This window comes from Hevea brasiliensis, chromosome 17, assembly GCF_030052815.1.
Source record: "Hevea brasiliensis isolate MT/VB/25A 57/8 chromosome 17, ASM3005281v1, whole genome shotgun sequence".
Lineage (NCBI taxonomy): Eukaryota > Viridiplantae > Streptophyta > Magnoliopsida > Malpighiales > Euphorbiaceae > Hevea > Hevea brasiliensis.
In genome coordinates this window covers 55,994,463-56,021,256 of record NC_079509.1, presented here as the reverse complement: position 1 = coordinate 56,021,256, position 26,794 = coordinate 55,994,463, and the positions used below count along the sequence as shown (strand labels likewise).

The 26,794-nt window shown below is 35.7% G+C and overlaps 1 protein-coding gene across 1 annotated transcript; it reads right to left on the bottom strand.

The window, feature by feature from the left end:
• Positions 1 to 18,959: 18,959 nt before the first annotated feature.
• Positions 18,960 to 20,652, bottom strand: LOC110668666 (ubiquitin-60S ribosomal protein L40). Its single transcript, XM_021829981.2, has 5 exons — positions 20,454 to 20,652; positions 20,220 to 20,306; positions 20,017 to 20,119; positions 19,256 to 19,322; positions 18,960 to 19,149 (listed from the first exon to the last, which is right to left on the bottom strand). The coding sequence occupies exons 1-5, from the start codon at positions 20,554 to 20,556 to the stop codon at positions 19,123 to 19,125; spliced, it is 387 nt and encodes a 128-aa protein (XP_021685673.1). The 5' UTR covers positions 20,557 to 20,652; the 3' UTR covers positions 18,960 to 19,122.
• Positions 20,653 to 26,794: the final 6,142 nt, after the last annotated feature.

The window sequence follows — 26,794 nt, the reverse complement described above, 5'->3', positions numbered from 1 at the left end:
TTGATGAGAGATAAAGATGAAGAGAAGGAGAGACAGCCAAGGGTGGTGGCACCAAAGAGAGAACAGCTGTTTATGTATTTGTTCTTTCATCCTTACACTTATATAGCTAGGTCACCACTTAAAACCCTTACCACATATCACCTTCTGATTGGCTATAGGTTTAATTGACCCAATCACATTGTGCCAAGTGTCAAACCTATATTTAATCTTGACTTTGATCATCTTACTTGATTAAAAGACATATATCAAGCTTATGTATAGTACCATGTGTTACCATCTCATGGTGCCACATGTCACCCTCTGAAATGACCAAAATACCTCTGTGTCCTAATTTTGAGTTCTCAACTCAAAATAATTATTTCTCTTCTTCTAATCAATTTATATCAAATATAAATTAATTTATTAATCTCTATTAATTAATTTCTCATTAATTAAATTCATATTTAAATACTTTAAATATAAATTTAACATATACTATACATCCAATAACCTAGATTTGGTTTCAAGCCATGCTAAGGACTTTGCAATCTAATTGTAAACCAAACCTATTTAATTAATCAATTAAACTCTTTAATTAATTAATTAAATCATATTTAATTTAGTGATTACTTGTGTGTGTGTGTGACTTACTAGGCTCATCACTAATTGGCAATGAGACATGATATCAACTCTTAATATCATCAAAACTCTTTCTTACCATAAATGATTTCTCTAAATCATTTTATGCATCTCATAGACCATGGTTAACACCTAGCATAGCATACCATGGCCACCCAATCAGTAATAAGGTTTACCTTAAATGAACCTACAATCATATGTTACCATGTACTAAAATCTCTCTGTTACAAAATCACAATTCGAGCTGGAGTCATGGTTTATGTTAAACCCAATTTGCTATGAATATTATGTTCTCTTTTAATTCTAGTTTTTCATTAAAAAGATTTTCTCATCAGAAACTCTTTTCTGAATAAATCTATCTGTCCTGGCCAGGAACTTGAAACATCAAGAACAATTAAATGAACATAGGATTTTATCCCTATTTACTTAGAGGAACAGATTCCATCTTGATCAACACCTATCTCCATATATAACTAGTAGGAGCCAACACATGCCCATATACCCATACACAGTACAAGTGTAAAAGCGGTATCAAACTCAAACTACCTATATACAAGATAACTGTGCTATCTCAGGTCTAAAGATTATATGCACTAATATGATTTATGACAATGTATTGACAAGAGTAAACTCCATGTGCTTGTAATACGTATCACTGGTTCGGCCTACTTATCATGTATAAGTGTCTATCATGTTTGTTATATGGCATGTGACTCGCCATTCCATCTTATTTACATCTCATATAAATAACTTGGGAACAAACATGATTATAATCTTTTTGGATAAGTCATATACTTATTGTGAAGTATCCTAGAAATACTGTCACTCATATTCTTAACAACTTAATAATAGAATTTCTAACAAAATATCAATGGACCTTTTCTATTACATATAAATATATTATGTAAATGGAAAAGTGAAAATGCCTTTTATTAATAAAAACATGTACAAGATACATACTTAATGATATGCTCTAGGGCATACTACTAACAATCTCCCACTAGCACTAGAGCCATTCACAATATCTTAGACCTATCTTCTCAAAATGTCGGTCTAGCTGAGTTTATGACATAGGCTTAGTGAATGAATCAGCTGGATTTTCAGCTGATGCTATTTTTTGCATGGCTACATCACCTCGCCCAACTATTTCTCTGATAATGTGGTAACGCCTTTCTATGTGTTTGGATTTCTCGTGAGACAGAGGTTTCTTAGCCTATATGACTGCTCCATTGTTGTTATAGTGAAGTGGAACTGCTGACTCAATGGAAGGAACTACTGCAAGTTCTGTCACAAACTTCTTTATCCAAACAGCTTCCTTTACAACATCTGATGCAGCAATATACTCAGCCTCGGTAGTGGAATCTACAGTCGTACTCTATTTGGAACTCTTCCAACTGACTGCACCTCCATTACAAATGAACACATATCTAGAGGTAGACTTTCTATCATTGATATCTGATTAAAAATCAAAATCAGTATAACCATCCAATTGCAAGTCATCACCTCCATATATCAAGAATAAATCCTTAGTTCTTCTCAAGTACTTAAGGATATTCTTGACAGCTATCCAGTGTTCCAAACTTGGATTGGATTGATACTTGCTAGTCAAACTAACAGCATATGCGATATCCGGCCTAGTACAGAACATTGCATACATCAAACTTTCAATAGCCGAAGCATATGGAATCCTGGTCATTTTATCTCTTTCTTTAAGTGTCTTTGGAGACATCTCTTTAGAAAGGTGGATACCATGTCTCACTAGTAACAATCCTCTCTTGGAATCAAGCATGTTAAACCTCATTAACACATTTTCCAAGTATAGACTTTGTGATAAATCAATTATTCTTTTCGCTTTATCTCTATAGATGTGAATCCCAAGAATATAGGTTGCCTCCCCTAAGTCTTTCGTGGAGAATGTATTTGACAACCATACCTTTACAGTTATCAACATACCTGTGTCATTACCCATCAACAGAATATCATCTACATATAAGACAAGGAAAGTGATAGTACTGTCACTAACCTTCTTATATACATATGGCTTATCCTCATTTTTTATAAAACCAAATGACTTAATGGCTTCATCAAAATGGATGTTCCAACTCTTCGAAGCTTGTTTCAACCCATAAATGGATCGCTTTAGCTTGCATACTTTGGAACCATCTTGGGATTCAAAACCCCTAGGTTGTTCCATGAAAATATTTTCTTCAATGTATCCATTGAGAAAAGCTGTTTTGACATCCATCTGCCAAATCTCTTAATCATAGTATGCAGCTATTGCTAATAGAATCCTAATTGATTTAAGCATGGCAACAGGAGAGAAAGTCTCCTCATAGTCGATTCATTGCCTTTGGCGAAACCCTTTCTCTATTAGCCTTGCGTTATAGGTCTCTACCTTTCCATCAGAACCAATTTTCTTCTTGAAAACCCATTTGTTCCCTATAGGTACAATACCTTCAGATGGGTCAACAAGATCCCAAACTTGATTCTTATACATGGAATCAATCTCGAATTTCATAGCATTAATCCATTTTGAAGAGTCTATATCTGATATAGCTTCTTCATAGGTAAGTCGATCATCTCCATGATCAACTTCTTCATGAGTAGACAACTCTTGTTCTTCTTTATGAAGGAAACCATATCTCACTGGTGGGTGAGATACCCTGGTTGTTCTACGAGGAATAGCTGTAGATGTTTCATCAATAGGTGTAGGTTGACTAGATGGATCTATATCTATCTGATCTGTTGATTGGTCAGAATTCTCTAATTCTAACTCTATTTGCCTTCCTTTGCCTCCTTCTTGAACAAACTATTGTTTAAGAAATGTGACATCTCTACTCACCACAACCTTTTGTGATGTAGGCAAATAAAAATAATATCCAAAACTATCTTTTGGATATCCAACAAATCGATCATTTTCTGATCTAGTTTCTAATTTATCAGTGTTCAACTTTTTGATATAAGCTGGACAACCCCAAATCTTAACATGCTTAAGACTTGGTTTTCTTCCATGCCATATCTCATAAGGTGTGGAAGATACTGATTTTGATGGAATCCTATTCAGAATATGCAAAGCTGATTCTAATGCAAATCCTCAAAAGGAGATTGGCATATCAGTATAGCTCATCATACTACGTACGATATCCAATAGGGTATGATTTCTCCTTTCAGATATACCATTCAGCTGTGGTGTTCCTGGAGGAGTCAGCTGGGAAACAATGCCGTGCTCTCTCAAGTATTCATCAAATTCAGTACTCAAGTATTCACCTCCACGATCTGATCAAAGAGCTCTAATACTTTTTCCTATTTGATTTTCTACTTCAGATATAAATTCTTTGAACTTTTCAAAGGATTCATGTTTGTATTTCATCAAATACAAATATCCAAACCTTGATTTATCATCAGTAAAGGTAATAAAGTAATGAAAACCACCTCTAGCCATTTCTTTAAATGGACCACATACATCACTATGTATTAGCTCCAAAATATTTTCAACTCTTAGCCCTTGTCCTACAAAGGGTGATCTAGTCATTTTGCCCTGAAGACAGGATTCACAGGTTGGAGTAGGTCCAGAACCCAATGAGGATAGAATGCCCATTTTTTCCAGTTTTGCAATCATTTCTTCTGCAACATGACATAACCTTAAGTGCCAAATATATTTTGAACTTGAGTTGATTTTCACCATGGCATTGCATTCATTTAGATCACTTGCATTTATTTTGTGTTTGTCATTATTATCCAAATAATAGAGACCATCATTCATATAACCCGAACCAACATATTTATTTCCACAATAAATATTGCAAACATCATCTGTGAACTGAAATTCATAGCCATTTCTAGTCAAACTAGATATAGAAATGATGTTCTTAAAAGCATCAGGTACATATAAAATATTATCCAAACACAAAACATGTCCAGACATGTAAAAAGATTTAGATCCTATGGCTAAAGCTTCAACAGTTGAGCCATCGCCAATCCAGAGTCTAACATCTCGAGAACGCAAGCTGCTACTATTTGCTAGTTCCTGCATATCATAAGAAATGTGAGAACTGGCACTAGTATTTAAAACCAAACTGTAGATGAACTATGAGTATCATCAGAATCTAAATAACAAGATATGGACATACCTTCCGAAGGTGTATCCTTCTTGTCCTTTAGAGAAACAAGATACTCTGGGCAGTTCTTTTTCTAGTGCCCATCCTTCTGGCAATGGAAACACTTTCCTTTGCCTCCATCAGCTTTAGTCTTCCATTTCTGTTTAGCTATTTTCTTGGAAGGACCAGGAATCTGAGATTTTTTTTTTCTTATTGCCCTTCTTGTTGTTGAACTTTGCAACAGAAGAAGATGCAATCAAAGCTAACTTTTTTCCTTTGTTGCCCGACATATTCTTTTGAGTAATAACCAGCATGTTGAGTAAACTAGCCAAGGTGCATTCCTGTTTAGTCATATGAAAGTTTGTCACAAAATTACCAAATAACTCAAGAAGGGACTGAAGGATCAAATCCGTCCGCAATTGGAAATCCATGTTAAAGTCAAGATGTTCCAGCTGCTCAATCAGCCGAATTATCTTATGGACATGATCTCCAACATTCTGTCCCTCAGACATCCTCATGCGGAATAGCTCTCTAGATATCTCACACCTAGCATTCCTACTGTGCTCACCATACAACTCTTGTAGGTGAAGGAGGATCTCACTCGCACTCTGCATGTTCTCATGCTGCTTCTGTAACTCATTACTCATGGAAGCAAGCATGTAACACTTAGCTCTCATAACATGCTCCTTTCACTTGTCCAAAGTTTCATGTTCCTCTTGAGTGGCCTCTAGAGGTAAGTGACCAGGAACATTTGAGTCTAGAACATATCCTATATGTTCAAGGTTCAGAACAAGTTTCAAATTTCTTAGCCAATCAGATAAATTAGGTCCTGTCAACCTATTGCGATCAAGTATGCTTGCAAGGATATTGGATGGTGGTGGTTGTTCTATGCTCATTATTATCAGAAAATTAACTGCAGAAAATAACCAGATTAATTAGCAAATGTATCATGTAATTAACTAAAATAATTATGGTCTTTTAATCAAATTGGTCCTCCCACTAACTTAGCGAATCCTACACTTCCAAAGTAGAAAACGGAAATCCTAGTTGGATGGATTTTTAGTGGGTGATTGAATTCTTATAATCCTATTGATCATCCTCCGGCACATCCATTATTGGAATTACAATAAATTATAAGTGAGCAACTCCTTGCCCATCACATCTCATGTGAGGTTCAATCCTGTACCTAGCCCCTAATGCTCAAAATCTCAGGCACATCCATTATTGACTTATCTTGCATTAGTTAAGTTGATCCCATTGAGCCAGTAAATATGCAAATAATTTTAATGTCCTCAGGCACATCCATTATTGGCCACCAAACCATTTACATATTTACAACATCTCATGCTTAACAATTATTCTTAAGAAAATCTCTTAAATTAATTGCATCATATGCAACTATTTAAAATTTCTTAAAATAATTGCCCCAATAGAGGGCCCATGTTATAATTACTTTAATTATAGCATATCCAACTTAATCATTTGTTTAGAAGATTTTGTGGTCGTCCTAATTACTATTATGGTCTCACTTTGCACATTATCCATTTAGCATGCATATATCATATACTTGCATACATTCCCATACATCTCATGCATTCATGGATAAATAGTAAATATAGTATGATCATGGACTTTCTAAGGGATTCAATTCTGAGCCACCAAGAATTAAATCAAGGCATTCCTATGTACATTTCATTCATTCATTTTACAAGAATTGCTGAAGGAGTACATAATCAACATTTGATCTTGAATTCCTCCCACTGGTCCCACCAATGCTCTTGACCTCCTTGATCTTCTTGCAATCCAATTACATAGTAATCCTTGGCATACCAAGGCGAATTTACAAGAACTAAATAAATGAAATTATAACCCAAAAATATTATAACCTTTATAATACATGCCCAAAATAAATTAATTAATTTACAACCCAAAAAAATATAAAAGAAATTAATCCAATCACATTGGTCTTTTATAGTCCATAATCATCCATCATGCATATCACTATTTAACAATTAAATAAAAATACATACTTAAATTAAATTGAATATCTCATATTCAACTTAACAATCCAGATTTGAATATGATTTAAACAAATTTAAAAATTCATATTTGAATCACATTCAAACAAATTTAAAAATTCAGATTTGAATCACATTCAAATAATTTTAAAAATTCAGATTTGAATCACATTCAAATAACTTTAAAAATTCAGATTTGAATCATATTCAAACAACTTTAAAAATTTAGATTTGAATCACATTCAAACAACTTTTAGAATTCAGATTTGAATCGCATTCAAACAACTTTAAAAATTCAGATTTGAATCACATTCAAACAACTTTAAAAATTCAGATTTGAATCACATTCAAACAACTTTAAAAATTCAGATTTGAATCACATTCAAACAACTTTTAAAATTCAAATCTGAATCAAAATTTAATTGTGTGATTAAAACATCTAATTAAACATTTTAATTAGTCATAAGATGAACCTTAGATCATACAATAATTGTAGATTCAAAAAATCAAACTTTGCGCACACCATTGGAGACCACAAAGTGTGCGCACCATTGGTGTTCATCACCATGCCGCCACTTTTCTTTTGCAACCAGCAATGGATCTATTATCTCATGATCAAACCACACAATTAAATCATATAATCAATAATCTAAATGGCAAATATAGTGGCTCTGATACCAATTGAAGGAGTGGAAGCATGAAAAACATAAGTTTATATCATTGAATTCAAAAACTTTTCACCTAGGGTCACATGCATCATGCAAGATTCATTTTTATCTATTTAATTTCAATGATAAACAGCATATTAAAACTCTTTTAATATGTTTTTGGATCTACATTTGCCATTTAAGATTTTAGAATTAACAGTTTGATTTATTAGAACTCTAGATTAGATCAAGAACAAGTACACTAACCTTTTTGATGCACTGCAGTGTATTAAGCACTTTTGGGATGCGCCTAGGACACCAGATGTTGTCCCTCTAGCTTGTCCACAGCAAGATCACCAATGGCAGCCCTTGAACAGCTTCTAAAGCTTTCCCAATCAATTAGAAAATCAAGTTTTGCCTTTTGAGAGATTATAGATGTAAACAGGACACTAGAAACGATTTCTAATATTTTTAATTCAAGAGATTGTTGTCTAATCTCTTTGAATTGATGAGAGATGAAGAAGAAGAGAAGGAGAGGAAGCCAAGGGTGGTGGCACCAAAGAGAGAACAGCAGGTTATGTATTTGTTCTTTCATCCTTACACTTATATAGCTAGGTCACTACTTAAAACCCTTGCCACATGGCACCTTTTAATTGGCTCTAGGTTTAATTGACCCAATAACACTGTGCCAAGTTTCAAACCTATATTTAATCTTGACTTTAATCATCTTACATGATTAAAAGACATATGGCAAGCTTATGTGTAGAGCCATGTGTCACCATCTCATGGTGCCACATGTCACCCTGTGAAATGACTAAAATACCCCTGTGTCTTAATTTTGAGTTCTCAACCCAAAATAATTATTTCTCTTCTTCTAATCAATTTATATGAAATATAAATTAATTAATTAATCTCTATTAATTAATTTCTCATTAATTAAATTCATATTTAAACACTTTAAATATAAATTTAACATATACTATACATCTAATTACATAGATTTAGTTTCAAGCCATGCTAGGAACTTTGCAATTTAATTACAAACTAAACCTATTTAATTAATCAATTAAACTCTTTAATTAATTAATTAAATCATATTTAATTTGGTGATTACTTGTGTATGTGTGTGACTTACTAGACTCATCACTAATTGGCAATGAGACATGATATCAACTCTTAATATCATCAGAACTCTTTCTTATCATAAATGATTTCTCTAAATCATTTTATGCATCTCATAGATCATGGTTAACACCTAGCATAGCATGCCATGGCCACCCAATCAGTAATAAGGTTTACCTTAAATGAACCTATAATCATATGTTACCATGCATTAAAATCTCTCTGTTACAAAATCACAATTCAAGCTGGAGTCATGGTTTATGTCAAACCCCATTTGCTATGAATATTATGTTCTCTTTTAATTCCAGTTCTTCATTAAAAGGATTTTCTCATTAGAAACTCTTTTCTGAATAAATCTATCTGTCCTTGCCAGGAACTTGAAACATCAAGAACAATTAAATGAACATAGGATTTTATCCCTATTTACTTAGAGGAACAGATTCCATCTTGATCAACACCTACCTCCATATATAACTAGTAGGAGCCAACACATACCCATATACCCATACACAGTACAAGTATGAAAGCAGTATCAAACTCAAACCACTTATATACAAGATAACTGTGCTATCTCAGGTTTAAAGATTATATACACTAATGTGATTTATGATAATGCATTGACAAAAGTAAACTCCATGTGCTTGTCATAAGTGTCACTGGTTCCGCCTACTTATCATGTATAAGTGTCTATCATGTTTGTTATATGGCATGAGACTCACCATTCCATCTTATTTACATCTCATATAAATAACTTGGGAACAAACATGAATACAATCTTTTTGGATAAGTCATGTCCTTATTGTGAATATCCTTGATTGTGAACCTATTTATGAAACTTTGTGCTAGAAATACTGTCACTCATATTCTTAACAACTTAAGAATAGAATTTATGACAAAATATCAACGGACCTTTTCTATTACACATAAATATATTATGTAAACAGAAAAGTGAAAATGCCTTTTATTAATAAAAACATGTACAAGATACATACTAAATGATATGCTCTACAGCATACTACTAACAGCAACCCAGTTACAAAATCCATTATGGGATAGGGAGCTCTTGCAGCTTCCTTGACGGCCTCTGGTATTCAAACTTCACCTTCTGACAAGTCAAGCACTTGGACACAAAGTCTGCTATTACTCTCTTCATGCCATTTTACCAGTAGCTATCTTTCACATCATGGTACATCTTGGTGGAGCCTGGGTGGACATTGTACAGTGTATATGTGCCTCTCGCATGATTTCATTTCTGAAATTGTCCATGTCAGGCACACATATCCTGGAACCTTGCATAAGGGCACCATCATTGGCAAATCCAAACTCACCACGTTCACCCTAATGTACTCTTTTTATGATCTTCATCAATTACTGGTCTCTGTTCTGAGAAACTCTGACTCTATCTCGCAGGTCTGGTCTCACTGAAAAATGGGCCAACAATACCCCCTCATCAGAAAGATCTAAGATCAGACCTTGATCCATCAACTCATGTACTTCCTGAATCAACAGTCTCTTCTCCATTGATATGTGCGCCAAGCTACCAGAAGATTTTCTGCTCAAAGCATCTGCTACTACATTGGCCTTCCCAGGGTGGTACTGGATGGTACAATGATAGTCCTTCAGAAGCTCCATCCATCTCCTCTGTCTCAAATTTAAATCCCTCTGTTGGAAGATGCACTTCAAACTCTTGTGGTCAGTGTATATCTCGCACACTTCACCATACAGGTAGTGTCTCCAGATCTTTAGTGCAAAGACTACAGTCGCCATTTTCAAATCATGGGTGGGGTAATTCTGCTCATGCCTCTTTAGCTGCCTTAAAGGATAAGCCACTACTTTTCCATTCTACATCAAAACACACCCTAAGCCAACTCTGGAGGCATCACAGTACACGGTATATCCTTCACCACTTATCGGTAATGCCAACACAGGGGCGGTGGTTAGACACTCCTTAAGCTTCGGGAAACTCTCCTCACAATCATCAGTCCAAATGAATGGAACATTCTTGCGAGTTAACTTAGTTAGGGGAGCTACTATCCTAGAAAAATCCTGCACAAAATGCCTATAGTAGCCAGCTAGGCCCAGAAAACTTCGCACCTCAGTGACTGTTGTTGGCCTAAGCCAATCAGTTACAGCCTCAATTTTCTTGGGATCCACTTGAATGCCTTCACTAGAAACCACGTGTCCTAATAATGAGATGCTTTCTAGCCAAAATTCATATTTTGAAAATTTGGCATATAGCTGGCACTCCCTCAAAGTCTGCAACACCATCCTCAAATGCCACATGTGTTCTTCCTCGGTCCGAGAGTATACCAAAATGTCATCTATGAATACGATGACAAAACGGTCCAAGAATGGCCTGAACACCCTGTTCATCAAGTCCATGAAGGATTCTGGTGCATTAGTGAGTCCCAAAGACATTACCAAGAACTCATAATGACCATATCTTGTCCTGAATGCTGTCTTGGACACATCCTCATTCCTGATTCTCAACTGATGGTAGCCTGATCGTAGGTCTATTTTGGAAAAGAATCTAGCTCCTTGGAGCTGATCAAACAGATCATCGATCCGAGGAAGTGGATACTTGTTCTTCACAGTCGCCTTATTCAGCTGTCTATAATCAATACACAACCTCAAGGACCCATCTTTCTTTCTCAGAAATAGAGCAGGAGTGCCCCAGGGTGAAGTACTCGGATGTATGAAACCCTTGTCCAAAAGCTCCTGTAGTTGCTCCTTTAGCTCTTTCAATTCTGCTGGTGCCATCCTGTATGGCGGCATTGATATGGGGTTTGCACCTAGCACAACATCAATGCAGAACTCTATTTTCCTTCCTGGTGGCAACCTTGGAAGCTCCTCAGGGAAGATATCCATGAATTCTCTGACAACAGGAACATTTTCCGTGTTAACACCTTCTACAGATGTATCTCTCACCAATGCCAAATACCCTTGACATCTATGCCTCAACATTTTTCTAGCACTAATTGCTGACACCAAATTATATGGAGCCACGTTTCTGTCACCATCAAAGCTAAACTCTTTCACACCAGGCATGTGGAAACACACCTTTTTATTTCTGCAGTCTAAAGTGGCATAATGAGTTGCCAACCAATCCATTCCCAAAATTACATCAAAATCCATTACTAGTAGAGGAACCAAGTCTGCTGGGAGGATCCTTCCATCCACTACTACTGGGCTACCCGGAAAAACCATATCCACATCTATGTTGTCACTAATTGGGGTAGCTACAGATAAAGGGTATTCTAAAGTTGTAGGGTTCCTACCCAATCTCATGGCAAAAATTGGGGAGACAAATGAGTGCATAGCACCCGGATCTATCAAAACACGAGCCTCATAGGAACAGACTAGAAGAATACCTGCCACAACTACATTAGAAGACTGAGCATCCTGGTGGGTCAAGGTGAAAACCTGAGCTTGACCCCTACCCTGCATTGCAAAACCCTGAAATTGACTTCTACCTCCTGACCTGCCTCCAAATCCATGTCCTCCTTGTCCTCTGCCCTGTTGGCCACTGAACTGACTGCCTGCCATGCTGGAAGCACCAGGATATAATTGACAAGGAATATTTGCAACAGAACCTTGTGACCCCATCTGCGGCTCGCTGAACACTGGACATTCTCTAGCAAAGTGACCCTGCTGGCCACACCAGAAACATACTCCTGAACCCATCATACAAGGTCCTGAATGTCCTCTTGCACACTGTGTGCAAGGTGCTAAGGAGGATCCTGAACCAGACCCAAAACTGCTATAACCCCAACTGTGACCACTGTTGGATCCGTACCCTGGTTTGAATCCTCAATATTTGTGTTTAAAACCACCCTTCTTGTTGCTTCTACCTCTTCCTCTATAATGACTTTGGCCACCACTATCCGTGGTACCCGTGTAGGGAACACCTGAAGAACCCTCTGCTTTATTCTTCTTTGTTCTTCCACTGTCATCTCCTGTATAACTAATCTCAATCTGTCTACCATATCAAAAGACTAATCAGACATCATGGCCAGGTTTGCATACCTCCTGTCCAGCCCCTTTAGGAACCTCTTTACCTTCATACTTTTTGTAGCCACTGCTGTAGGGGCATACCTGCTCAGTTTCAGAAATTCTGTAGCATATTCATCTACAGATCTGTCATTCTGCCTTAAGGCCTCAATGGCCCACTGCTTTTGATCCCTAAAACTTTCTGGCACAAACCTATTGATAAATAATTCCACAAACTGAGTCCAAGACAAACCTTCAATCCCAGGTAATATGTAGTCATTCATCCATTGCCTAGGCATAGGCCCCATGACATGCTGCACACACTCTATAAGCCTCCTATCAGTAAATTGCAACTCCATCCCTGCCTATTTGCAGGAATCCAAAAACCGATAGGCATCATCTGACACATCATAAGTACCAGGCACCAACTTCTTGAAATTAATTATTTGTTTGTAAGGTTTCCTTCTTGGTGCGGTGGGCTGCTGCTGTTGGGGAGCGTGGACCATATACTGTACCATCATATCGATGGTTCTCTGCAATCCGGCTAAGGTAGCTGCCATTGGGTCCATGGGACCCTAAGCCATAAAAGATTATTCCAGAACTAGTGGCGGCTGCTCTTCTACTTAAGCAGCTCTAGGCCTCCTACCCTGCCTCCTTGGGGTAGATGCCTCATCCTGTGTCGACACCTTGTCAGGCACATCCGATTCTGGTGCAATGGCAGTTCTTCTGCTTCTATGCATTTTCCTAAAATTCAACAGCATTAGCCCATAAAAATTCAAAATGGCATATTACACAGCTCTATAGACTCATATTTACACACAATTACACAAAGCAGAAACTAAAAGCAAAAATGACAATGCAAGGACGAATATGGACCCTATTCTATGCATGTGACTCCTATTAGACTCTTCCCAATACTTTAGACATATATTCCCTATGAATCTGGAGCCTAAGCTCTAATACCACATTTGTCATGACCCAACCTATGGGCCAAACCGGCACTAGGACCTGGGCTAGCCTAAAGACCTTGAGGCCCGTAGTAAGTCTAACTATTCCTCAACCCAACTCTAAGGCCAATTTGGGCCCAATTTCAAGAATTTAACCGCACAGAGTCTGGCCATAAAATGGGTCATTCAACGGGGAGTTTTTTGACTCGCCCGACCTGTAAACACAATATATAATAAATAAGGGAGCTCAGCTCACCCTCCATATAATCAAAATGTTACAACTCAAATGGGAGCTCAACTCCCTCATCCAATCCCATCATGCATATAGTTAACAATTTTACAGGTCCAACATAACTTTCATAATACAGGCCCAAAATAAAAATAAGTGCTTCTAACACATGTGGAGTCTAAAATTTAACTCAATTGTACAAAATACATTAAATACTATTAATGGACCTGTGAAGAAGAATAGCAGGTTAGCCACAACAAATAATCCTCCTGTAGCCTGGAAAAATAGATGAACATGAGTGAGCGTTCAACTCAAAGAGTAAAATATCAATTTTAATCATAATCTCTATAACTATCTAAAGCTAATGCACCATGTGGAGTGAAATGCAACATCGTCATAATTTTCATATCATAATAACAAAAAGGCAATTTGGAGCACTCACACACCCAACACTGTCAAGCAATATATATATGGGAGTTGATCCCCTATGCAGCCCTCTTAATCCAACCTCTGCCAGCGAGTGTCTCTCAAGCCGGACTTTAGCTTAATAAACCAAATGCAGGGTTCCAGCAAGTGTCTCTCAAGCCGTGTCTACCCCGAAGGATTGGGTCCCAGCAAGTGTCTCTCAAGCCGTGTCTAGCTATCCTGTCCATGTCCAATACCATACCACATGCACGCCACGCACACACACTGCTCCAAATTACCACAAACAATATACATGGCACTTCAACAATTATGAATGCAATATAAAACGTGCCTAGTGTTTAACTACATAGATACATATTTATAAGTAATGCATGGGCATGCTTGAACATATAATAATATCGAAATTACAATTAAAATTAATATTTTACTCACATACTTAAATTGAGGTCACTGTGGCGGCTGGGCGGAGGAGGAAGGTTGTCCCAGCTCACCTAACAATTTTATTACAATTATTTAATACATTTGACTCAATACAAACTAAGAAAATATCAAAGATGTCCTAAGTCGTATCGAAAATCCGGCAGAGTCTCTCCTATACCTAAGACCTACCCAACCTGCAAAAGGGCTCAAAATGTACTTCTATATCCACAAATCACACATCCACAACTCAATCACATCACATAGCCCCTCCTGGGCCCATCCAAACAGTCAACAATCACAATGTGAAAATTACAGTTTAGTCCTTATAATTAACCCTTTTTGCAAAAACTACCCACATGAACTCTAAAAATTCTAAAACTTTACCCCACGGTCCTTAGTATTATTACTAAGCTAATGCAAAAGGAATTATAATTTTCTAAGCTACCACGAACATTTTATAGATTTTTTAATCAAATTCAAGTGCTAGATAATTAAGAAAAAGTAAGGTTCGGGTTTACCTATGCCGATTCTGACCTCGGGAACGCGCTCAGAACGTCTAACAACAGTGGAGTAGCCAAAATCTCGACCTAATTCCAAGACTTTTTCGGTAGCCTGTCTGCCTGGCTCGAAATTTATAGACCCGGGCAACCGCTGAATTTTCATGAATTGAAGGTACTTACACAAAGCCCACAACACGAGGGTTAGTACAAAATTTTTATGGAATTTTCTAAGCTCATTTAGTATTCGAAAAAACAATACGAAGTTTCACGGGACCCATCGAAAAACGGTGTCAAAAAACTTTGAAATTGGTATTACCACAAAGCTCTCGACGAGTGGAGCACTCCGGTACTCTCGGTTTTCTCGTGGGGTTCACGGTTTGTGAGAAATTTAGCCCAAAAATTGAAATGGGCTAAAATTTTCTGAACAAAAATTGAGCAAACCACTCGATGGATTTTAGTGTTTTTGGTGTTTTTGGTGTCTATGAAAAGCTCTCGAGGTGTAGATGGGTTTTGACACAAGACCCGTTCCGATTGGTGGTCTGATTGATCGGATTTTGGCTGGGAAGGAAAAATGACGCGCGTGTGCTGGGTGGGCTTCGCGCGACATTTCCGACGACCTGGAGGCTTGCTGGCAGTAGGGGAGAGGCGGGGGAGGTGTGCTGGAGTGTGGAGGAGGGCTGGGTGGCGGCTGGCCAGCAAGGGGCAGAGGGAGGAGAGAGAAAATGGGAGAGAGAGAGGAGAGGGTCGCACGACGCTGGAGGAGAAAAGAAAAAGGGAAGGGCCGGTCTGATTCGAGTCGTCCGACTCAATCCGGTTCGATTCGGCCTGTTCGATTCAAGATACCCGAAATTGAATTTTTACTCTACCTTAGTACTGAAAAACGAGACCCAAAAATTATGAAAAAATTCTAGAAAACTCAGAAAAATTCGTAGAGTTCAAATATATTTTTAATTTTACCGCGTGGTCTTTAAATTAATTTTTAAAAATCATCAAAGTTTTATATTTTCGGAAAATTGAACCCGATTTCTAAAATTCGAAAAATTTCAAATAATTTTTCAAAATTTAAATAAAATAAAATATAAATAATTAACCATAAAATAATAAATTTAAAAATTAGGGGTGTTACACATCTTACCCTATATGTATATTCAACTAAGTTAATTGCATATAATATATTTTTACATGCTTTTGAACATGTTGGATCACATAAAGCACGAAATAAAGATTATTAGGGATATTTCAATTTCACTATGTGCATAAAAGGGTGTCCCTAAGCATGTCTTAGTTTCTATGTTATGTAATTAGGTTAGGTTTTTTGTTACCATATTTTCATATGCGCATCTTTATTAAACACAATTACATGCCAAATATTCATTTGAAAACATTCAAGATAAAAATAAAATTAAAATCTTATGTTCTAATAAAAAAAAAAGAGAAGTTGAAAATTTTGACATCTGAATGCCAGGCAGTAAAGCTTAAATAAAAATTAAAAAGATTGATGTCTTTATACAAAAATCTAATATACTAGATGAAATAACTAGAAGCGCAAGATGGATCAGTTTTATTTGATTTGATTTTAAATGAAATAATCAAAATATTGAATTAATAATTATTATTATTATTATTATTATTGAATCAAATCAAAGTTATGATTAAACCGAATCAAATCATAAATTTTTAATTTAATTCAATTTGATATATTGATTTGGAGTTATTTTGTTGAGTCTTTTTAATTTTAAATTTTTATTCTTTAGATCTATAAATTTCCTATATTAAACACTACATTACATAAAAACCTATTGATAACCGAGTGATGACTAGGAACAGATGGGTTAATAGGATAGTGACATGTGGCCAGCGGACGTTGGGTAGAATGAATGAGCAAGTTCCTGAGGGTTGATACGACAACATTCTCACGTCAGTTGGGCTTACCTATATCTCGAGGTAATGTACATTATAACGACTCGGTTTTCCATTTTCCCTCTAAAAAATATATCCCTAAAAATTGAGAAATCCCTCAATTTATAGAACTAGGCGTCCAGTATCAATCTCACACATGTAAAGTTTCTTCAAGTGGGCAGTCTCAATCACTGGGAATTAAGTCGTAATCAAATCAAGTCATCTTTATCGTAATGATTGTTTTGATATTCACAAACTAACAACAATAGTAATTATTCGATTGATTTAGTATTTGTATATGACTTTGCTCGACTGGTTGTTTTGAGATGGTAGCTCTTTGGACTCCTCGTAGGGGAGTATTCTGACCTGAAGGTCGAAGGGCAGCACCACTTACTTGGATTCAAAGTTTGTCCTTAGGGTTACAACCCTCTTACAATCGGCCTTTAGGTCCAACTGAAACATTATTCTGTTTATTATTTTGCTCTATGATTTCTTGTCTATTTGACTCCAAGGATTTCTGACTAGTAAATTCACAGTACCTTTAATGTCTCTTTGAATATTTCGCTAAAGGCCTACCGAGGTTCCACTAGGTGGGTCGGCTGATTGCTGGTCGAGCGTGATTGGGTAACAGCTTCTTCGATCTGACTTTCAAGAATAAAATCTAGCCCGACGCGAGTTAGTTATGACATTAACTTGATATTTAGTTTAAGTGGTAAATGCGACCCTTTTTGTGGCTTTGAAATATATGACGTCGTGAGGATTGCCAGTTGCTCGGGATGTGGAGGCTATCTCTGAATATATACGGATGCTTTCAACTGTGATTTTTGAAAGTCGTATATATTCTTTGTTTTAGATATATTACACGTGTCACTTCTCCAAATGCTCGTTTTGATTATAATGTGTCACCTAGAAAATAAACAAAGAAAATCATAAATTAAAAATTAGTAAGTTCTTTTTTTTTTTATGAAATAATCAAATTGAATAATTGAATTAAAACCATTCAATTCAATTTTTTAATTATAATCGATTTTTGTTGACTGCTAGAAAATAGACTTCAACAAAATATCCAATTAAAAGACAGAAGAAATTATATTTGAAAAAAAAAAAATTTAGGAACATCAATAGATAAATGAGAAAGAAAGAGAAAAGAATCCTTTGATATGGTGAAGAAGCACATTATATATATATATTAGATTTATAAAATTTGAAATGAGAGATTAAATAAAAGAGAAATTGAAAATTGCAAGAGCAAAGTTGAGTGGAATTAATTTTTTTTTTTTTCAAAATTCAGTTTCGAGGAAACAGAAAAATTTGAAACACAGTGAACCACACACAATTTTAGTATACACTAAAAAGACAACAAGTAATACAACATCGTACTACTTAGACCTGGCCACCGCCGGTTTCAATTCAAACCAGCCCAGAATTATCGGTTCTAACTGAAACTATAAATCTCCAAGGCTTAGCAATTCACCCCAAATTATCCGTGCTTCGTTCAAGCTCAATTTTGATATGATCAAAGACGAATTTTACCAAATTCAATCCTAAACCAATCTGATTCCATTCCAATTCTGAACCGACCTCGCTAGGTCTGGTAATACTAATCTTATCATTTTTTTTTTATAATTTACCATTTGATTTTTAAATTTTAATTATTACAATTGATCCTATATTTTCAAAATTATCTATTTAGTCCCCATAAAAAGACAATCTATTTTAACAAATGGCAAGTAAGAAACTAAATCATTTAATTTTTAAAATATAAAAATTCAATTATAATATCAATAAAAAATCTAATATATATATATATATATATATATATGTTAAATAGAATGGTCAAGCCAATGGTAAAACTAATGAATTAAAGCAATCAACTCATAATTATCTATCGTTCTGTAATTTATGGACCAATTCGGCTGTTTAACTTCCATGCGGGGATCGAGGAAGCAAATATGGCTCAGTTATTTTGAATACATATTTTTTCAAGTGTATGATTATTTCCTTTCAGTAAGAAATTTTCTACTCGCCCACACAAAGTTATCACCATTTCAAAAACAAGGTAACTGCTAAAATTAACAGAATTGGATAAAAGTTTTCCGCATAATAAGCTTGATTGATCCCAAACTGACATTTAAATCAATCAGAAAGTTCAAATAAGAAATCTAACACTTGAATATTCAAAGGCCCAAAATGCACTCTGCATCAGAGTTTACTTGATCTTCTTCTTAGGCCTCAACTGCAATGAAGAAAAGAGAAAGTTCAGGACGTCAGGTACTTCCAAGCTAAATGTTAGATCAAAGATAATAATCATTAGCGTTAAATTCAACAAGACAAGATCCTACCTGATTGCTGTGACCACATTTCTTCTTCCGGCAGTTTACAGCCCTTGGATGCAGACGAGCATAACATCTAGAAAACAAAAACAGAACTCAATAATGCATTTAACAATCCAATTAAGTAGTATCACTTCAAATACAATACATATAATTTAGATCAGCACAATATGCAAGCATTAAAGCAACTAAAGGCAGAAATACCAATTAGCCAGGGAGCGAGCAACCAAAGCCACTTAAGTAAAAGCATAAAAGCATAACGTCTCCATCTATGTATACATGTGTGTGCGCGGGCGCACATGCCCATTGGATAAAGTCGAGAATGGAAATCAATCTTGGAAATAGGATTGCACTAGTGAGAAAAGGAGGGTTCAATTTGCGGTCCCATCAATAAACCCAGCAAGCAAAACACAGGAAAGAAGATTCATGAAAATCAACTGAATCTAAACAAACCCAGCTGACAAAGTTGAGAAATGGAAAATAATATTGGGAACTCGTATGACCTCTTGTGCACGTTTAAGAGAAAAGAAGCTAAATAAGTACCCTAAAGTCATAGAAAGCGCCCATGATCTATAACAAGCTTCCTAAATTCAGAAGCCCAATAATTGTTAAATAATGGAGCTACTCATTCACACGTTGCATCATCACAAGAGCCAATACATCAAATAAAATATTTTATCTAAACACTTACATTATTCCACAGGTTCAACAACTGAAAATGGAGCTTCAATAAAACCTAATATAAACAAAGAAGGGGAAAAAGGGCATACTTGCGGCAGATCATCTTGTCCTGATTGTACTTGCGAGCCAAAGCCATAAGAGAAGGCTCTATAATTCCTCCCCTAAGCCTCAGCACAAGATGGAGGGTTGATTCTGCATAAACAAATAAACACATCTGAACTTAATTAGCTATATAAAAAAATCGCAGAAAGCTTAAAAAAATTGATAGATTGAGAGGAAAAGAAAAGGCGACCTTTCTGGATGTTATAATCGGCCAAAGTTCGGCCATCTTCAAGCTGCTTCCCAGCGAAAATCAATCGCTGCTGGTCCGGCGGGATTCCTAATCAACAATCATCAATTCCCAAATTAGTAGCTTATAAAAGAATAAAATTGATTTGATTTGATGAAAAGGCAAGGAAAAAGACTAAAATGTTCATTTTCTCAGGAAACAAACAGAAAGAGAAAGAAAAATCCTGCAAGTGAATACCTTCCTTGTCTTGGATCTTGGCCTTGACATTGTCGATGGTATCGCTGCTCTCTACCTCGAGAGTTATGGTTTTCCCGGTCAGCGTTTTCACGAAAATCTGCATCTTTCCTCTCCTTTCTCTCTCGCAGTAGCAAAGAAAAACGGCATCTGAACTGATGTTTAGGGACTTTATACTCGGGGAGTCGGTTCTAAGCGTTAGGGTTTTCTAAGTTCAGCTAATTATTAATTTTTATTTGAGTATTTTTTTAACATATTTTAGAACATTTATTAATAATTTCTTAAAAATTAATATAAGTATGTTTAATAAAATATTACAATAAGAAAAATATAATTTAATAAAAAATATATAATTTAATTAATAATTGATTGAGAAAATTATATAAAAATTAAATGTTATAATTGGGCGAAGGAGAGAATTGGACTCCAACAATGTTTGAATTTTTTTTTAGAAAAAAAGAAGAAAAGAAATGTGTAAATTACAAGATAAAAAATAAAAATATTAGATAATTTTTCATGTTGGGAAGGTATTAGAAAGGATTTTAAATATTAAGATTATAATTGTTACATTTAAAAATTATTTTTAATATTATATGTCATGACTCAACCTATGGACTGGACCGGCACTAGGACTTGGGCCGTAGTAAGCCTAACTATTCCTCAGCCCAATCCTAAGGCCCATTTGGGCCCAATTTCAAGAATTCAACTGGATAGAATCCGACCATAAAATGGTGGTTTCAACGGGGGGTTTTTAACTCGTCCGACCTGTAAACATAATATATAATAAATTGGAGAGCTCAGCTCACCCTCTACATGTTCATAATATCAAAAGTCTAATGGGAGCTCAGATCCCTCATTCCATCAAGTTATACATACAGTTAATAATTTTACAGATCCAACATAACTTTTATAATACAGGCTCAAAATAAAAATAAGTACTTCTAACACATGTAGAGTCTAAAATTTAACTCAATTATACAAAATACATTAAATACTATCAATGGACCTGCGAAGAAGAAGAACATGTTAGCCACAACAAATAATCTCCTGTAGCCTGGAAAAATAGGTGAACAAAAGTGAGCGTTCAACTCAGAGAGTAAAATACCAATTTTAAGTACAAGTTTTATAGCTATCTAAAGCTAATGCACCATGTGGAATGAAATGTAACATCATCATAATTTTCATACAATTTACATCATAATAGCAAAAAGGCAATTTGAAGCACTCACACACCCAACACTGTCAAGCAATACATATATGGAAGCTGATCCCCTATACATCCCTCTTAATCCAACTTCTGCCAGCGAGTGTCTCTCAAGTCAGACTTTTGCTTAAGAAACCAAATGCGGGGTCCCAGCGAGTGTCTCTCTAGCCATGTCTACCCCGAAGGACCGGGTTCCAGCGAGTGTCTCTCAAGCCGTGTCTACCCATCCTGTCCATATCCAATACCATACCATACGTACGCCAACGCACACACATTGCTCCAAATTACCACAAACAACATCCATGACACTTCAACAATTATGAATGTAATATAAAACATGCCTAGTGTTTAACTACATAGATATATATTTATAAGTGATGTATGGGCATGCTTGAATATATAATAATATCGAAATTATAATTAAAATTAATATTTTACTCACAGTACACCAAAGGCTATCGCGGCTGTTGGGTAGGAGAAAATAGTTGTCCTCAATCACCTAGATAATTATATTATGGATTTATTAGCACTAATTCAGAATAAGACTCTAAAGAGACAATAGACAGCCTAATAGACAATAGAAAAATCCGACAGAGTTTCCCCTGTACTGGGACCTACCCAACCTGTAAAACGGTTCAAATAACACTTCTAAACTCAACCCATATCTCATCATCATTATATGGCTCGTCCAGGGCCCTCCAAACCAGGCAATAATTACAACATCAGACAATTCAATTATAAGACTTCAAAACAAATATTTTTCAAAAACTATCCAAACTAACTTTAAAAATTCTATAAACCTGCCCCGCGGTCCTTAACAATATTATAAGGCTATTGCAATAGGAATCGTAATTTTCTTATCATCCACAAATATTTTATAAATTTTATTCTAACCCAATACAAGGCAAAATTTGAGTAATGTAGAGTTCGAGTTTACCTATACTAAATCTGACAACTGGAAAGCGTCCAGAACGTCTGAAAACGGTGGGGTAGCCTATAATCTTCACCCGGTTCTGAAATGATTTTAGCAGCTTATCTGCTTGGACCGAAATTGTAGATCCGGGCGACGATCGAATTTCCACGAAATGAAAGTACATACGCGAAGTCCACAATACTAGGGTTAGAATAAATAAATAAATAAATATATATATATATATATATATAATAATTATTTGAAAATTAGGGATGTTACATTCTTCCCTCCTTATAGAAAATTCGTCCTCGAATTTTACTCAAGGCAGAACAATGACACATAGTTGCATATCAAACTTATGATTGTAGGAACGAAAGCGTGAAAAACACAAGATTATACCATTGAATTCAAAAATTTTCACCTAGGGTCACAAGCACCATGCAAGATTTATTTTTATCTATTTGATTTCAATGATAAACAACATATTAAAACTCTTTTAATATGTTTTTGGATCTGTATTTGCCATTTAAGATTTTAAAATTAATCAGATTAATTTTAGAACCCTAGATTAAATCAAGAACGATTACACTAACCTCTTGATGTCTTGCAGCGTGTCTGCGCTTGAGATTCGCTTCAGGACACGGATGTTGTCCCTCTAGCTTGTCCACACCAAGAACACCTATGGCAGCCCTTGAACAGCTTCTAAAGCCTTTTCTATTAATTAGAAATTCAAGTTCTGCCTTTTAAGAGATTAGAGATGCAAACAGGACACTAGAAACAATTTCTAGTGTTCTTAATTCAAGAGATTGATGGCTAATCTCTTTGAATTGATGAGAGATGAAGAGAAATAGCTGGAGAGGCTCAAAGTGGCGTGACATATGAGAGGAGAGGCTGCTGGTTATGTTTTCTTTTCATAACCCCACTTAAATAGCTAGGTTAACACATTAAACCCTAGCCACATGTCACCTTTTGATTAGCTCTAGGTTTAAGTGACCCAATCACATTGTGCCAAGTGTCAAACCTATATTTAATCTTGATTTTAATCATCTTACATGATTAAAAATATTTGGCAAGCTTATGTGTTATGCCATGTGTCACCATCTCATGGTGCCACGTGTCACACTGTGAAATGACCAAAATGCCCATGTGTCTTAATTTTGAGCTCTTAACCCAAAATAATTATTTTCTTCTTCTAATTAATTTATATCAAATATAAATTAATTAATTAATCTCTATTAATTAATTTCTCATCAATTAAATTCATATTTAAACACTTTAAATATAAATTTAATTTATACTACTACATCCAATAACCTAGATTTGGTTTCAAGTCATGCTAGGGACTTAGCAATTTTATTGCAAACCAAATCTATTTAATTAATCAATTAAACTCTTTAATTAATTAATTAAATCATATTTAAATAGGTGATAACTTGTGTATGTGTGTGACTTACTAGGCTCATCACTAATTGGCAATGAGACATGATATCAACTCTTAATATCAGAACTCTTTCTTACCATAAATGATTTCTCTAAATCATTTTATGAACCTCATAGACCATGGTTAACACCTAGCATATCATGCCATGGCCACCCAATTAGTAATAAGATTTACCTTAAATGAACCTATAATCATATGTTACCATGCACTAGAATCTCTGTTACAAAATCCCAACTCAAGCCGAGTCATGGTTTATGTCAAACTCCATTTGCTATGAATATTATGTTCTCTTTTAATTCCAGTTCTTGATTAAAAGATTTTTCTCATCGAAACTCTTTCGAATAAATCTATCTGTCTGGCAGGAACTTGAAACATCAAGAACAATTAAATGAACATAGGATTTTAACTCTATTTACTTAGAGGCAGATTCCATCTTGATCAACACCTACCTCCATATATAACTAGCAGAGCCAACACATGCCCATATACCCATACATAGTAGAAGTATGAAAGCGATATCAAACTCAAACTACCTATATACAAGATAAGCTGCTATCTCAGTCTAAAGATTATATGCACTTGATATGATTTATGACAAAACATTGACAAGAGTAAACTCCATGTGCTTGTCATAAGTGTCACCGGTTGACCTACTTATCATTTATAAGTGCCTATCAAGTTTGTTATATGGCATGAGACTCACCATTCCATCTTATTTATATCTCATATAAATAACTTGGGAACAAACATGAATACAATCTTTCCGGATAAGTCATGTCCTTATTATGAAGTATCCTCGATTGTGAACCTATTTATGATACTTTGTGCTAGAAATATTGTCACTCATATTCTTAACAACTTAAGAATAATATTTCTAACAAAATATCAATGGACCTTTTCTATTACACATAAATATATTATGTAAACGGAAAAGTGGAAATGCCTTTTATTATTAAAAATATGTACAAGATACATACTAAATGATATGCTCTAGGGCATACTACTAACAATCTCCCACTAGCACTAGAGCCATTCATTACAATATCTTAGACCTATCTTCTCAAGATGTCAGTCTAACTGAGCTTGTTACAAAGGCCTAGTGAATGGATCAGCTGGTTTTTCAGCTAATGTTATTTTTACGCATGGCTATATCGCCTTGCCCAACTATTTCTCCGATAATGTGGTAGCGCCTTTCTATGTGTTTGGATTTACGGTGAGACCTTGGTTCCTTAGCTTTGTATGATTGCTCCATTATTGTCACGTGTAGTGGTGGGCTGTTGACTCAATGGAAGGAACTACGTAAGTTACATCACGAACTTCTTTATCCAAGCGACTTCCTTTGCGACATCGATGCAAGAATATACTCACCTCGATGAGTGGAATCTGCGATCGTGCTCTGTTTGGAACTCTTCCAACTGACTGCACCTCCATTACAAATGAACACATATCCAGAGGTAGACTTTCTATCATCGATATCTGATTGGAAATCAGAATCAGTATAACCATCCAATTGTAAGTCTCCACCTCCATAAATCAAGAATAAATCCTTAGTTCTTCTCAAGTACTTAAGGATATTCTTGTGACTATCGATGTTCCAAACACGGATTGGATTGATACCGCTAGTCAAACTAACGACATATGCGATATCAGGCCTAGTACACGACATTGCATACATTAAACTTCCAATAGCCAGAAGCATATGGAATCTGGCCATCTTATCTCTTTCTTGGTGTCTTTGGAGACATCTCTTTAGAAAGGTGGATACCATGTCTCACTGGTAACAATCCTCTCTTGGAATCAAGCATGTTAAACCTCTTTAACACCTTTTCCAAGTATAGACTTTGGGATAAACCAATTATTCTTTTCGCTCTATCTCTATAGATGCGAATCCCAAGAATATAGGTTGCCTCCCCTAAGTATTTCATGGAGAATGTATTTGACAACCATATTTTTATAGTCGTCAACATACGTATCATTACCCATCAACGGTATGTCATCCACATATAAGACAAGGAAAGTGATAGCACTTGTCACTAACCTTCTTATATACACATGGCTCATCCTCATTTTTGATAAAACCAAAAGATTTAATGGCTTCATCAAAGCGGATGTTCCAACTCCTCGAAGCTTGTTTCAACCCATAAATGGATCGCTTTAGATTGCATACTTTGGAACCATCTTGGGATTCAAATCCCTAGGTTGTTCCATGAAAATGTTTTCTTCAATGTATCCATTGAGAAAAGTCATTTTGACATCCATCCGCCAAAACTCATAATCATAGTATGCAGCTATTGCTAATAAAATCCTAATTGATTTAAGCATGGCAACAAAGTAGAAAGTCTCCTCATAGTCTATTCCTTGCCTTTGGCGAAACCCTTTCGCTACTAGCCTTGCCTTATAGGTCTCTACCTTTCCATCGAACCAATTTTCTTCTTGAAAACCCATTTGTTCCCTATAGGTACAATACCTTTAGGTGGGTCAACAAGATCCCAAACTTGATTCTTATACATGGAATCAATCTCGGATTTCATAGCATCAATCCATTTTGAAGAGTCTATATCGATATAGCTTCTTCATAGGTAAGTGGATCATCTCCATGATCTACTTCTTCATGAGTAGACAACTCTTGTTCTTCTTCATGAAGAAAACCATATCTCACCGGTGGGTGAGATACCACGGTTGTTCTACGAGGAACAGTGTAGATGTTTCATCAATGGGTATAGGTTGACTAGATGGATCTATATCCATCCGATTTGTTGGTTGGTCGAAATTCCCAATTCTAACTC

Bases quoted from the DNA above. Each gene is read 5' to 3' on its own strand.
- LOC110668666 (XM_021829981.2), bottom strand. From the start codon at position 20,556: ATGCAGATTTTCGTGAAAACGCTGACCGGGAAAACCATAACTCTCGAG. The intron at 20,120-20,219 runs GTCGCCTTTTCT...TTGTTTATGCAG, and splicing joins CGATTATAACATCCAGAAAG to AATCAACCCTCCATCTTGTG. The intron at 19,323-20,016 runs GTATGCCCTTTT...TTTGTTTTCTAG, and splicing joins GACAAGATGATCTGCCGCAA to ATGTTATGCTCGTCTGCATC.